The 15,223-nt window shown below is 38.2% G+C and overlaps 1 protein-coding gene across 2 annotated transcripts in view; it reads right to left on the bottom strand.

The window, feature by feature from the left end:
• The window catches only part of dnah6 (dynein, axonemal, heavy chain 6), a 178,159-nt gene that overhangs the window by 132,726 nt on the left and 30,210 nt on the right, over positions 1 to 15,223 (bottom strand). For both annotated transcript variants that reach the window (XM_062026800.1, XM_062026799.1), the window contains exons 14-26: positions 9,490 to 9,641; positions 9,228 to 9,380; positions 8,401 to 8,649; positions 8,171 to 8,299; positions 5,826 to 5,939; positions 5,591 to 5,734; positions 4,579 to 4,734; positions 4,064 to 4,114; positions 2,383 to 2,475; positions 2,171 to 2,290; positions 1,376 to 1,556; positions 1,165 to 1,261; positions 851 to 1,076 (exon numbers count right to left, since the gene is read on the bottom strand). In XM_062026800.1, coding sequence (XP_061882784.1) covers positions 851 to 1,076; positions 1,165 to 1,261; positions 1,376 to 1,556; positions 2,171 to 2,290; positions 2,383 to 2,475; positions 4,064 to 4,114; positions 4,579 to 4,734; positions 5,591 to 5,734; positions 5,826 to 5,939; positions 8,171 to 8,299; positions 8,401 to 8,649; positions 9,228 to 9,380; positions 9,490 to 9,641 — 1,865 coding nt within the window. The remainder of the gene's footprint in view (positions 1 to 850; positions 1,077 to 1,164; positions 1,262 to 1,375; positions 1,557 to 2,170; positions 2,291 to 2,382; positions 2,476 to 4,063; positions 4,115 to 4,578; positions 4,735 to 5,590; positions 5,735 to 5,825; positions 5,940 to 8,170; positions 8,300 to 8,400; positions 8,650 to 9,227; positions 9,381 to 9,489; positions 9,642 to 15,223) is intronic.

Raw genomic sequence — 15,223 nt, 5'->3', positions numbered from 1 at the left:
CATTGGACACGATACTGAACAGCATGCTCTGATTGGTTTGGTCACATCTAGTGTCCAATACTACTTTACTATTAATATTTTTAGTTCATTCAGCCATTTATTTATTTTTTGGGGCGGCATGGCGTAGTGGGTAGAGCGGCCTTGCCAGAAACCTGAGGGTTGCAGGTTCGCTCCCCGCCTCTTACCATCCAAAAATCGCTGCCGTTGTGTCCTTGGGCAGGACACTTCACCCTTGCCCCCGGTGCCGCTCACACCGGAGAATGAATGATGAATGAATGAGTTGTAAAAATGAATGATGGGTTCTCACTTCTCTGTGAAGCGCTTTGAGTGTCTAGAAAAGCGCTATATAAATCTAATCCATTATTATTATTATTATTATTATAATGCTTCATTTAGAATACAGAGACTGATTTAAAAAATCTGTGACAGAGGGAAGCTGCATACTTTGAAGCGTTATATTTCAATGGGACTGTTCACCAGTTAACAGCAGCAATATATCTGGCTTGTCCATTGTATATATCATCTATTTGCTGCGCACGGTCAAAATATTCTAGAAATGGATTGTTTGTGTTGTTGCAGGATGTGATATGTTGTTGTCACACAGCCAGATGAACTGTCAAGTCAAACAGATGTTGACGAAAAGAAAGAAAATGTGTGTTTTGTACCATTTTGCTGTCAAAATTAACATGGACCATGAGGAAGATTAAAGTTTCCCTGAAAACCTTTTAGAACTGACCCACATCTCATAACGACCTTTCAATAGTTTCCATTTTTTTATCCAGATCAGGTCTGGAATCTGTAACCACTGCTTCCATGGTTTCAATTACATTATGAAGTAAACATAATTTACCTTCTCTCTTTCAGGGGACACCATATTCAAGATGTCCTTGGTGTAGACCTTCTCCTGCTCTCCAGGCTCCAGTGCTGCTGGTCCTGTAGTGGACTGGTCAGACACCAAGCCAAATTCCAGGTGAGTAATTGCATCAAAGCATTTTCTCAGATGAGGCTGCACCGCCTGTGGGTTTCTAGTCTGGGCTAAAATCTTCAGCAGCTCGTCATTGGACAAGAAGTAGAACCTGTAAAGAGGTAAGACACTTTTGAGTTGTCATGAACCATGAATAAAGAATACTAAATAAAGATTACTGTATTATCATTATTGTATACCTGGGGAATATAACCCTCTTGGACTCCAAGTAGTCTTCCAGACACTTCTGTATCTTATCCAAAAAAACATTATTTTCCTGAAAAGTCTCCAAAAGATCTGCAAAGGGATAAAAGCGACTCGTTGTAAATTGGATCATACCTTTTTTTCCCTCTCACTCTCTTTCTTCCTTTCTTTCTACCTCCCCATCTGTGCCCACTTAAGTTTACCTACCAGGCTGTGTGGCCGCTTTGAGGGCATTGGGCATCTTTTTCACCTTCGCCATGATAGCCTTCCAAGACTTATCCACTTTCAGAAACATCTTTGACTCCGCAGGGAGCTGCCTCTTGATGTCTGGCGCAAGGAAGATGCTTTCTAAATAAAGCCAGTTTCTTTGACACGTAAGCCACTCGTCCTGGACACGAGGAGGAGGGGGGAGACACAGGTATGAGTAGTAGTAGAATAGGAATTGTAGAATTACAAATATTTGAAATAGGAATGGTTGAAATATAATTGGTAAAATTACAAATGGTAAAAGTAAAGAAATGGTAGAAATAGAAAGGGTAGAAAAAGAAATGGTAGAAGTAAAGAAATGGTCGAAGTAAAAATAGTTGAAAAACAAATGGTAGAAGTAGATATGGTAAAAAATTAAGTATAAATGTGAGTGGAAGTGGAAATGGTAAAAGTATAAATAGATACATTTCATTCATTATTTATATGTAATTCCCATTGTTTTCTACATGTTATATTTATCAATCTGTAAAATGTTCATATTTTTGGGCGTACAGAACAAATGAATTAGATTTTCTTGTAGGAAAATTGCTTTGGTTTTAATCAGTTTTCAACTGACCTTCTGAAACATATTACTCATACAAGACTGAGGTATTATTGTGTGTAACATTTTGTATGCATATAAAACTATTGGTATTCTTTATAAAATGTGTATTTTGATAATATTTTGGGCTATCTGGAAAGTATTAATTGTGCTTACATGATATTTTTTAGGAATATTAATAGTAAAACCTTTACCAGAGTTTGGTTGAAGCGGGTCAAGCGTATCAGTAGTTTGTCCACACGGGCTTTGATGGGAGCAACATAACGTGATGACGCTGCTGTGCCCACGTTGATAATGCTGTCATCTAAAAGAACCTTAATCAGAAACAAGAATGAGTAATTATTTACAACAAAAAATTGAATATGACATAATATGATATAATGCATTATATGTGCTGCATGTTTACTTGAATTTCATCTGTGCCTCCCAAGATAAAAACCTCCTTAGAGTCTCCATGCTGCATCAGAGTAAAAGTTGTTGTCCACCACACATCCTCCACCTGCACATCAACATTTAACAAGCACACTTGTCACCACACAATCAACACTGTGATGCTGAGCAGACTCTACAATGGACACGGTGTTCCAATGGCGCATTATTTAACATTTCTGAGTATGGATTTAGGGATTTCAGGACATTTTGATGAATCGTGTGTCCATGTGTACATGGCTGGCTATATTTTGCTGCCATTTATTAGTATTGCTGCAACTTTGTTGTATTTATAAATTCTTCATCTGCAGTAACTTCTTGGCTGCAAATTAATTCATTTATATTCATGTAAATTAATGTAATGCTTATGATAGTAAATGTAGTATTTATTACAACATAGAATATTTTGTTTCAAAGAAGTCACTTTTGATTTCAATGTGTGCAGTGCATTTAACAGCTTTGGAATCAAAACTATGTCAACACATTGTGCAAGTTCATTAAAAGCATATTTTATAGCTTTCATTTAAATGAAAAATGTATTCCATCAGTTCAATTTTAAAAGCATATTGTCCACTCTAATGAATATTTCACCAAGTCTTTGAAATTTGAATGTTTAAATAAAATAAAAATAGTAATAATCTTTTAATGCCTCAATAGCAATACAACATTAGTGAATAAAAAGTCTTAACTAGGTTATAATAATCCATGTATCACAGAGTTAATATAGACATCAAAATTAGAGGTGTCCCGATTCGATAATGATATTAGATATCGGTCTGATATCAGCCCAAAATGATATCTTAAAATATAAACACCCTAATACAAGCAGTGCTGCAGCATGTTTACTTGTGCAAAGCTGGACAGCCAGTTAACATCTAAATGTCTTCCAAATGGCACACATGGTTGGTCTTTTCTTGTATTTTAGTCAAGTCCTTTACAAAAGGTAAACATGGTAGGCTATAGGCTAATAGGAACTAGCAGCTACACAACAGCTCAGCACGCAATAGCATATAAGATAGACATACATACTGTAATAAGTGTCCGTAATTGAACAATATCGCTGACAAAAACATCACATTTGTCAATACACAAAAGTAGGAAACAAATTATAGTTGAACTGTATATTACTGACACATACAAATTATCCAAGGCAGAAGCGTATTAAAAAGTATCCAGTAACACATGTGTCCACATCATTCAATTTATCATGCGCTTAATTTAATAAATTATTGTGACCACTAAGTGTAGAAAAAAAACAATTACCACTCTATTTCAACTGGAAGACAGCATTAGTCCATTCCAGACGGTCAATAATAAATAAGTTTAATCTGTTTGAGTAATTTCACTTGATTAAACTTTTTCTAACATTTCACACTACAAAATAATGAAATTATGTATAACCCCTCCTCATATTGGATTAGTATCAGTATTGGCTATGACTCAAGTCTCCAATATCTATATGGAATCGGAAGTGGAGGAGTTCTATCAATGCATACCAAATCAAAGTATTATTGACAAAAATCATTTGACCAGAGAGCAGATGTAGTTAGATTTAAAAAAAAACAATACTTTTCTGTGGCTACAGAGAAAGGCACTAAAGTACTTAAGTAGAAGAAAGTCCGGAAATATTCATGCATGAATGTCTTCTTTCCACTCACCTTATTAATAATAGTTTCCACTGAAGCCTCTCCTGAAGCCTGGGCTGACACCTACAGTCAAATAATGTTGTTAAATTAATCTTTTTTTAAATAAAGATTGACATACTTTTTAATATTTGACGTTACAAAGGCAATTATGAGAAGACTCATTTAGAAAAATGCAGAATGTCGATGGTTCATTATTAATGTAATTAAATGTTTTGACTTGACTTGACTTTATTTATTCATGCTTGCAGTGGAGCCAAGGCCCCACTGAAAAAACAGCTGAACTTTACAATGAATATTAAACAAACAAAGATAAAAAAAATTAAAAGAACAGACAGTATTTTATATAAAAAAAACATTTTTTTATTTGTATTTGTTATGTTCCTAATCAAATGTATTTGTTTAAAAAATCATAAAGGTGTCATATGATGATAGATTGCGGTCCGCTCAGTTCTATTACACATTCATGATTAAAGGTGACTAAAACAGCAGTAACACTTCCAATCAAGCAGGAAGTAGATGATACGTACATCCTGTATCTCGGTGCCGTAGGAGAAGACGTTGAGTTCCTCCATAACAGCCATAGTGAGCTGCTCCACATTCAAGGAACTCCCCACAACAGCCTCCAGGCTCCTCCAGTGTTCTGGTTTCATACACGGGTTTCTTAAATCTGTCATCACAGGAACCTGAAAGAAATTATGGTTGTCTTAATACTCTTAAGGTGAACAGTATGATTATTTATGAATAAATTTGTACATTTTCAATCATAAAATGTTGCTCTGTGTCTTGTAAACTCAAAACTAATATTAATATAGTAATTATACATCCTATAGTTTTAATTAGGTACACCACTTCCTTTTATCAACCTATGGCGACACTAAAGCGCCTCCTGATGGCCTTGTTGTGCCAAACCCAACTGAACTCTTATTCCTTGGAATCGCCCCCACCTTCGCCATTAGCGGGTTTGTTTGGCTCAAATGGGCTTTGTTTTGCATGGTCTATAAGAAGAATGGGGAATTATTGATCCAGGCTCAATCCTTTCGGCAGTAGCTCGCTGATTTTGATTGAGACCAATGTTGTAATGTTCAACTGTGACCTTTGCAGAAGGACATGGCTTCTGACTGTTCAATCAATCAAAGTTTACTTATATAGCCCTTAATGACAAATTGTCTCAAAGGGCTGCACAAGCCACAACTACATCCTCAGCTCAGATCCCACATCAGAATCAAATAAAAACTCAACTCAATGGGAACAACGCGAAACCCTGGAAGGGACCGCAGAAGGGTCCCCTGTGGCGGCACACACCCACTCGAGAGATCTGGTTTTCAATCGCATAATCTAGGTATGTTAATACGGCTTTATAAAAACCACATACGATCATATTGGTGTACAGATATAAATAGAGAAAAGACCACACATAAAAATAGATATTGCAAGTGCCGAAACCTTTTGGATGAAGAAAATTCCAGTTGATCCAAAGTGTTTCATAGGTTATATGAGTGTTACTATGATGGTTATAACTGCACACATTTTTCCACTAACCCTTTGTTTTATGATTTCAACCTTATCCTTCAGACATGGTACAACATTGTTGCGTGGCAAGCCTTTCTCCATCTGGCTGATGTACTTGGTGTATTTGTTGACCTGGGAGTTCAACTGTTCCAGGTCCAGTTGCTCAAGCATACTCTAAGGATGAGGTCACACAGGAAAATTGCATGAAGCTGAGTGATTTTCAAGTATTTCCATCATGCACTTAGTTTATTAAAGTGTGCCTCACCTGTTTCCATCCCTCCTGTAACAAGTCCCATTCCTCCAGAGAGTCCCACAGGAGCTTCTTCAGCCTAAACTCTGCTTTAAGATCATCGAAGTCATCGAATTTGGTCACCTCCAACTGTATTCATCACAGCATTCACAGAAAAAGTGTTCAAGTAGTTAAACATGATGGTTTATTAGATTCTATGACTGCAAAACAGGTTACCCTCACTTGGTTTTGTGGTAGAATAAATGGGCAGGTGTGGTATACTGGCCTGGTCAGGAGTCAATCACCAGACACATTAATACAAACAACCATTCACCATCACACCTATGAACAATTTGCGATCCCCAATTAACAGAACACACATTGTTTTTGGAATGTGTGTGGAAACCGGGGTAGGCAACCAGAAAAAACCCACGCATGCACTGGGAGAACATGCGTACAACACAAGCCCAAGCAGAGATTTGAACCCTTGATCTCCTGACTAACAGTACAGAACTATCAAATTCCGGAGGGCCCGCCTCAGGAAAAGCCTTATCCCTGCAGCTATAGCCGCCCTTAACAGCAGGCCCGGCCGACCTGTCTGACAAGCCTGTAAATGTGTGTTGGTCATGTAGGATGTCTTTTTGTTACTTTTTTGTGATGTGTAATGTCTATTGTTCAAATGCAGTGACAATTAATTTCCCCAAAGGGACCAATAAATCTAAATCTAACCTGCTAACCACTGGGCCAACACACAAACCACTGGGGCCAACATGCTAACCACAGGTCCAACATGCTAACCACTAGACCACTGTGCAGCCCATATGTTAACCGCTGGGCCACTGTGCGGCCTACAGGGTAACCACTGGGCCAACACACAAACCACTGGGGCCCACATGCTAACCACTGGGCCAACATGCTAACCACTAGGCCAACATGCTAACCACAAGGCCAACATGCTAACAACTAAGTCAATTTGTTGTACACATGTTACCCACTGAGCCAACATAGAATGGAATGGGCCAACATGCTAACCACTGGGCCACTGTGCGGACTACATGCTAACCACGACTAGGCCACTGTCCGGCTCACATGCTAAACACTGGGCCAACGTGCTGACCCTCAGGCCTACATGCTAACTACTGTGAGTAATATGCTCACGAGCGGGGCAATATTTGGCCCACATGCTAACCACTGGGCCAACATGCCAACCACTAGACCACTGTGTGGAGTACCAGGCTAACATGCTAACAACTAAGCAAATATGCTAACCACTACGTTAGCATAATGGGAGAGTGGCCATGCCAGCAACCTGATGGTTCCTGGTTCGACCCCCACCTTCTACCAACCTCGTCACGTCCGTTGTGTCCTTGAGCAAGACACTTCAACCTTGCTCCTGATGGGTCGTGGTTCGGGCGTTGCATGGCAGCTCTCGCCATCAGTGTGTGAAAGTGTGTGTGAATGGGTGAATGTGGAAATCGTGTCAAAGCGCTTTGAGTACCTTGAAGGTAGAAAAGCGCTATACAAGTATAACCCATTTACCATTTACTAGGCCACTGGATGTCCCACATGCTAACCACTCAACCAACGCGGTGGCATGTCCCACTGAGTAGTGGCTGTCTTGTAACCTGAACATACAGGTTCGATCCTGGCTGAGCAAGACACAGAACCCTCCTGATGGGTCGTGGTTAGCACATTAATTGGCAGCTTCCGCCATCGGTGTGTGAATGGGTGAATTTGACGTATAATGTAATACTTTGGGTGTCATTCCAGGTATACTAGATGCTGCCCTTTTTGTGTAGGTGCATCCTCTTGATCAACACATGTTCAGGTTTTTTTTTTCTAATATCTAATTGTATTCATATATATCCATATTTTTTGCTTTTAATTATTGCTATTAGTCTTATCAAAATATGTTTTGTCTTTTGTTGTTTCCTTCCCCCTGTTTGGTGTGGTGTTTTACAAGTTTTGACATTACCAACATTTCAATGTATGTGTTCTGTATGTGTTCTCGTGTTGTTAAAAACTGTTAAATCTTAAATAAATAATGTACTAAAAAAAGGTAACACGGAAGTTTAACGTGTTCAACTATATCAAAGTTTAACGTGTGCAACTATAGCAAAGTCTAACCTGTAAACTGTAACAAAGTCATGTTTTGTATTAGGATCAAATGTTGCTTTATCAAATACATGTTCATTAATAACTTGTATTTAATAATTTGTCTATCATTATCTGTTCAAATAAATACCCCCAAATTATTATGGACTGTTCATATTATTTACAAAAGCAGCAGGGGATCAAATACTTATTCTGCCCATTGCATTTACTGCGGTAGGGAACCAGTCATAACTTGCCTTATAGGGAAGTTTGGCTTCTGAAATTACCTTGAATTGTTTTTGGTAGGAGGTATAAGCTGAAGCCTCAGCCTGCAGCTCATTAATGGAAATCTGGAGCTCCCCAAGCAGAACCCGCACTTGGTTGAAATCTGCATTGACGTCCAATATTTGAGGATCCTTTGCATGAGTAGATAATCACAATAGTGAATAGAACATATATTTCATCCAAATGTGTCAGACTTGCTCAAATCAACATTACTAATCATTTAATCACATACCTCCGACTTTTCTTTGATTTTCTTGACCTTTTGATTGAGTTCCTTAATGTCTTTCTGCAGGCACTGGGAGAACTTGTCCATCATTTTGTAACGGTCAAAGACGGCGTCATTGATAATAAGGTGCAAAGAATTCATGTAAGGCTCCATGGAGGCGAATGCCACGTCATCGGCTGTGACAGGAAGGGAGGACATGTTGATGAGGTAGTACATCTGACACACTGTTTCCTGTTCCATCTCCAGAACTTTCATCTGAGGAAAGGACACAGTATTATATATCATTACATTATTATTACAAGACATTACAAAGGAGGAGGGAGTTGTTTTATTTTGTCATATTTACTATTAGGAGTGGAACGGTTCCCAAAATCCACGGTTTGGATCATATTATGGTTTTGTGACACGGTTTTGTTCATCAGTTGTGGTTCTTGAAAAATATCTCATAGAATAAAACCTAAAAATGTATCCTAAAGCTTTAACCACTGAACTATAGTGTTAGAAACTATATAATAACGGTAGCTGTTGTATTTATCCAGACAACCGTTCCTTATTCTCACCATTACAGCATTTCACTTTACATCACTTTCCGTGACTATCCATGTTTAATGGTAGATTAATTTTTTTATTGGACAAGTCCTTGATTCTGTCTGTCATTCCATCAACACATTTAGTAACTAAAGGCAAAAAGAAAAAACATGATCCAAACAACACAAAGGCTTAAACCGTGTCAAGTTAACTGAATAGTTCGGATTTTTTTCCATTAACCGTTACATCCCTAACTACTATACTCAATCTTATTTGTACATCTGTTAAGCATTAACATTGCGTACCCTCTCTGGTATATCATCAAGGAACGTGAGATAGCTGGCTAACTCTGTCGTAGTCGTAGGACTAAGCTCCAGTTTAAATTGAGCTTCACCCGCTTCGGCCATCACAGCTTTCAGTTTCCTCTTTGCTTGGTGCATCAGTATCTCGTTGACGACCTGACAACAAAAATCATGCTCATTTTGAAGCATTTTAGACCTGTTAATGGTTGTTTATTCTACATATGGGTAGAAAATGACAAAAAGTACAATTGTGTATGACCCTGACCTTTAAACAGCGGAGGGGAGAAGATATGAGTTTCTCTTTCATCTGAGTTTTGTCCACAAGCAGCAGGCCAAGATGTCTCTTCTCCTGAATAGCAACAGCTTCCTCATGCTCATTGTTATACAAGTCCAGTGACGTTCGAAAAAACTCCAAATCTGTTCAACAAAGCAGTTGTAGTTGACCCACCAATTTTAAATATATGTTTAAAGATGTGTTTTTCATCAAACAGATTCAGTTTAATGTTGACCGCACATTGACGTTGTGGTTACAATGTCGGCCTCACAACATTTGCTTAGTTCAGGGTTCTTACGTTTTTTCATTAATGATTTTCAATGAATTCTCCAAAAACTTTGACTGAATTTCAATGACCAAAACAATTTTTTTTTATCTCAATGGGACCACTGAAAACAAATTATTGTGACATTAATACTATATTATTGTGTACATACTATTTGTTCTTTTGGTACGCATTGGACTAAATCTGGGACCTTGGGTAGAATTCCGTGCCATCTCATGTGTGCTTTTAGGACAATAAAGTTCCTTGAACCCTAAGTAAAATTAGGTTTACAGGTAAAATGTTTTTTTTTATAACAAAAAACAAGACACAGGTACACTTAGACACATCTTCTCGTACCAGAAATATTAGGTATTTTGGTAATCTAGGCTTCCCCTAAATTGCCAAAATACCTGTGGCGATGGGGGCGAGGTCACCATGATTGCCACATATATCACCACCACCGTTTTCTGCTCTTTGTCCACCACCACTATGTCTGGTTGGTTAGCCAGAAACTGTTTGTCAGTCTGGAAGCTGAAGTCCCACAGAACCTTGCCCCTGTTGTTCTCAGCCACCTTCTGTGGTATGGCCCATTGGGATTTGGGTACTTCTATTCCATACTGGTTGCAGATGTTCCTGTATACTATCCCAGCCACTTGGTTGTGCCTCTCCATGTACTCTGATCCAGCTAGCATCTTATAGTCTGCTACTATGTGCTGGACTGTCTCAGGTGCTTCTTTGCACAGTCTGCATCTTGGGTCTGATCTACTTTGGTAGATCCTGGCCTCTATGGCTCTTGTGCTTATGGCCTGTTCTTGGGCTGCCATGATTAGTGTCTCTGTGCTGTCTGCCAGTCCTGCATTTTCCAGCCACTGGTAGGATTTCTTGATATCAGCCACTTCCTCTATCTGACGGTGGTACATGCCATGTAGGGGCTTGTCCGTCCAGGTTGTCTACTCTTCCTCCTCTGCACTCTCCTCAGGGTTCTGCTGCCTGAGACATTCACTTAGCAGTTCATCCTTCGGGGCCATTTTTTCTATGTATTCTCTGATTTTCGATGTTTCATCTTGGAATGTGGCCTTGACGCTCACTAGCCCTCGGCCTCCCTCTTTCCGCTTAGTGTATAGCCTCAGGGGGCTGGACTTGGGGTGGAACCCTTCGTGCATGGTGAGGAGCTTTCTTGTCCTGATATCTGTGGCTTCTATCTCCTCCTTTGGCCAGCTTATGATACCAGCGGGGTATTTGATGACTGGTAGTTCGTACATGTTGATGGTGCGGACTTTGTTTTTACCATTCAGCTGTGGCTGTGGTTGACTTCCTTGTGGCCTCTTCATGGTTTCCATTAGCCTGTGGGATGCCAAGGTACTTGTAGCTGTCTTGGATATCACTTATGTTTAGGTCAATCCCCTTAGTCGTGATCATCTTGCCTCTAATATATATATATATATATATATATATATATATATATATATATATATATATATATATATATATATATATATATATATATATATATATATATATATATATATATATATATATATATATATATATATGTATATAAATGTGTATACATATATGTGTATACATATATATGTATATAAATGTGTATACATATATATGTACAGTATATATTTATTTATATGTATATATACCTGTACATATATACAGGGTTTCACCTCAATGTTTTTGACTGTGGCGGTGCACCACGGCAACATATTAGCCACCACACCTTAAAAATGTGGGTGTTATACGTGAAAACAAATTAAAGTAATATGACATATTGTTGCGTCCAGAAGAAGACAAACCAAGTCCAACGCTCTTTTTGGCTTTTATTACCAATCATATGCTAACGATGGGCCCAATTCCAACAAGTATTTCCTCCAGTGCACACACATCGGCCTCAGTGCTTCTCTACTAGACACAGAACACTTCCTTATTCTCCCCAAAGATGGTGCTTTCACAGACCATGGAAAAAATGAACTTCATAACACACCAACATATACACTTTAACACCAGCAGGTAGTTACAGTATGAATAAATATATATACCGTATTTTTCGGACTATAAGTCGCAGTTTTTTTCATAGTTTGGAGCGACTTATTCTCCGAAAAATACAATATATAGTTTATCATTTGCACACTATTGACTAGTGATGCACCAAAAATCTGGCTGCCCAAAAAATACTTTGATCAGAGGAACAGCACTGCAGAAACTGAATGTGTGACTGAAGCCATTCGCACAGCGTTGTCTGGAGAGAAGGCAGCATGTCAGCACTGTAAACGTACTTTAATGTGTCAGAGATATACCCGCGGGCACCGATATTCAAAATTTAAGATGAACAAGTGTGAAGTCAGGCTTTTCCTAACCCGCCCCAGGTATTATTCGCAATCTAGGGGTACCCCGAAATACAAATATAACGGGCTGTCAACATTTACGCATGTGATTAATTAAAAAAAAAGAGATTGTGTTATCTTGATAACTCAGAATCAATGGCAAAATATTTAACATGGATGAGAAGAAAGACACAAAGAGACGAGGCTAAGTTGAGGAAATATGATGTCGCACTCAGCTTCACCTTGACTACGGTGGGAGTCGAGAAAAGGCCGGCGTGTTTACTGTGTCTAAAAATGTTGGCAGTATGAAGCCAAATAAATTAAGCGTCACCTAAAGACATTACACTCCAATCACGTTGATAAGCCACTTAAGTTTTTTTAGCAAAATGTGCCGATAATTTCCTACATTCATCCCGCTTTGTGAGTGCTATGTCAGTAAACCAGCGAGCACTGTGAGCATCATATAAGGTGGCGTACAGTATAATGCTTCAAACCCTGCTTTGAAAAGTTGTGCACTAAAAAACCTGCTCATTGTAGCCATTGACTTTATTTTGTTTTGGAGGTTAAAGTGCTTTACATATTGTGCTCTTAAATTAACGTTGCTGATCAATTGTAATGTATTCTTACTTATTGAGTTTTTTAAAAACTTTATTTCTTTGTAAAAAATGGTTCAAGTTGGCCAACATTTTGTTGTAATTTCAATAAGTATTATTTTTTTCTGATTTCAGGGAAATGGATGAACTTTGAAAAACAATGTCAGTAAAACTATATTTTGTTGTAAGTTGATCTATATTTCTTTCTTTTTTACATTTTCTTTAATTTTATTACAGAGTTAGGTTTACAGAGTAGTACTATATACTATATACTACTATCGAATAGTGTTACTATTTATAGTCGCGTCGCAGAGTGTGTGTGTGTGTGGGGGGGGGCGCAAAAACATTTTTTTCCCAGGGGGTGCGCAACAGAAAATAATTGAGAAGCACTGTCTTAAATGGATCACACTATTTACGTAAACCTGGAAGTTGCCGCCTATTGTTACACAGTGCAAAGATGCGTGATCAGAGGCGGCCAATTTAGCTTTAAAACACACTATGATGCAACTTGTTGACATTTCAGCGACAAACTTTCTTATCATCGGCGCACGACAAATTTAAAATACCATCTTAAAGTAAAGCACATATGTGAAGATGCCGCAAGCATGAATGCTACATCAACACCTACTTGATCAAGCGAGAAGCGACAAACAATTTCAAAGCTGGTGTAGTTTACCTGCATCAATGTTGTCAACAAAAGTAGCAAAGATAAGGTAAATAATGCCTTTTGTAAACGAACAACCACCGCATGTAGGCCACTTAACATCGGTGAAGACAAAGTGCTTCAAGAAGATGTCATTCATAACACCACAGCTTATAGCATGACACCAAAAAACACATTAACACTCATATGAAAAGGTAAATAAGCTTTGTTTAAGTTTGTTTAAAAAACTTCTAAAGGAAGATTAAATGCAGATGTAAAATGTTTATTGATGTGTTTAATACATTATCAGTGCACATCTGTACCTTCTTTGCTATATTATTGCAGATAATTAAGAAATGTGCACTTAATTCTTATTATACTTACTGGCACCAAGTGTTGTGCTAATGAATTACTTGCAGTTAAAGGGGAACTGCACTTTTTTTGGAATTTTGCCAATCGTTCATAACCTTTATGGTACTTGGATTTCACTCAGTTTTTTTTGCATTCTAATTTGTAAAAATCGGCTTGTTCTTTGTGGCTGGAAATGCAGCTAATGGGAGCAATCCATTCTCCCGTTAAATCACTTTAAACATGCATCCAAAAACCAAACAAAACTTAATTTACGTTCTGTAACCTGAAAAATAACCAAGGTGTAGCAGCATTGTTATTGTAAGAGCGAACACTGAGGAACTGTTTTTCTAGTGCAATCATAAGATAGTATCTGTCAAGTATTAGCCCACAATTCATGTACTGTTTGTACACAGCTAGCTCCGCACTGTATGTACTTGTAACAAAAGGCACGGTTTGCTGCGTGTATCATGATTATATTATAGTGACTCACTCGATAGACAGTTGCCTATTTGTTCCAGCTGGCCAGGGAAGTTTTTTTATGTTGACTTTAGGTAAGCACGCCATATGTGTCCGCATAGCTCGGCTCCACGTTCCACATTTAAACCCGTAGGTCACGCCGACATCACTCTCTTGGCTTCCGTCTGTTCCAGCATTTCACACTCTGTCTGTGCTCGCTTCTATAAGCAGCAGTTCATCCTACGCATATTCAGGTTCAAAAAGATAAGGTTGTGAATCCTATTTTTTCCAAAAATAATCATCTTCATTGTCTGTTACCTAGTCTGCCATGATTACAACACACTTGCGTTAATTGCCGGAAGTGCGCTACTCTGGAAACAGAAATAAATGTGCAAGAAGTTCCGGTAATGCATAAAATGAACTAAATACGATAAATATTAAACATATTATATATTGTTATGAACGTGTCTATTACTACATTATATATATATATATATATATACAGTATATTTACAGTGTGTATATAAACCTTAGCAAAGGGTTTTAAAGTTGTTGTAGAGGGCTTTGAAGACTACAACTGTGACTCCCATTAGCCGCATTTTGCAAGCGTCTTTTTTATCATCTTTAGGATCCTTAAAAAAACAGACATGCACGTTCTTGTCTCTTATAATGATTGTGAACGATAGGCAAAATTCCCCCCAAAAAGTGCAGTTGTCCCGTAAAGGGGCTGTTTGTAACATTTACACAAATACCTAGAGGGCGTCAACTTTCCCATGTATTTTACATAGTATATCCCGCCCTCTCACGGCTTCTTGTACGTAATTACGTATGTACATAACACATGCACGCGCATTAGCTTTAAATGTAGTTTGCTAATTATAGCAATTTGGATAGCTAGCGTTAGCTGTCATTGAATATATTCTAGCATTACAACAACATGACTGCAAAATGTTTGTTGCTTCTCTTGGACTGCTTTTGTATGTGTGCACGCGCTCTCTGCGCGTACGTGTTGACGAGACCGGGTAAGTGACCGCCATACACTCCAATCATTTTAATTCAGGTTTGTAAAAATGTTTTATCACAT

The sequence above is a fragment of the Entelurus aequoreus genome, linkage group LG18, assembly GCF_033978785.1.
Source record: "Entelurus aequoreus isolate RoL-2023_Sb linkage group LG18, RoL_Eaeq_v1.1, whole genome shotgun sequence".
NCBI classification, from domain to species: domain Eukaryota; kingdom Metazoa; phylum Chordata; class Actinopteri; order Syngnathiformes; family Syngnathidae; genus Entelurus; species Entelurus aequoreus.
This window is presented reverse-complemented; position numbering and strand designations above follow the sequence as displayed.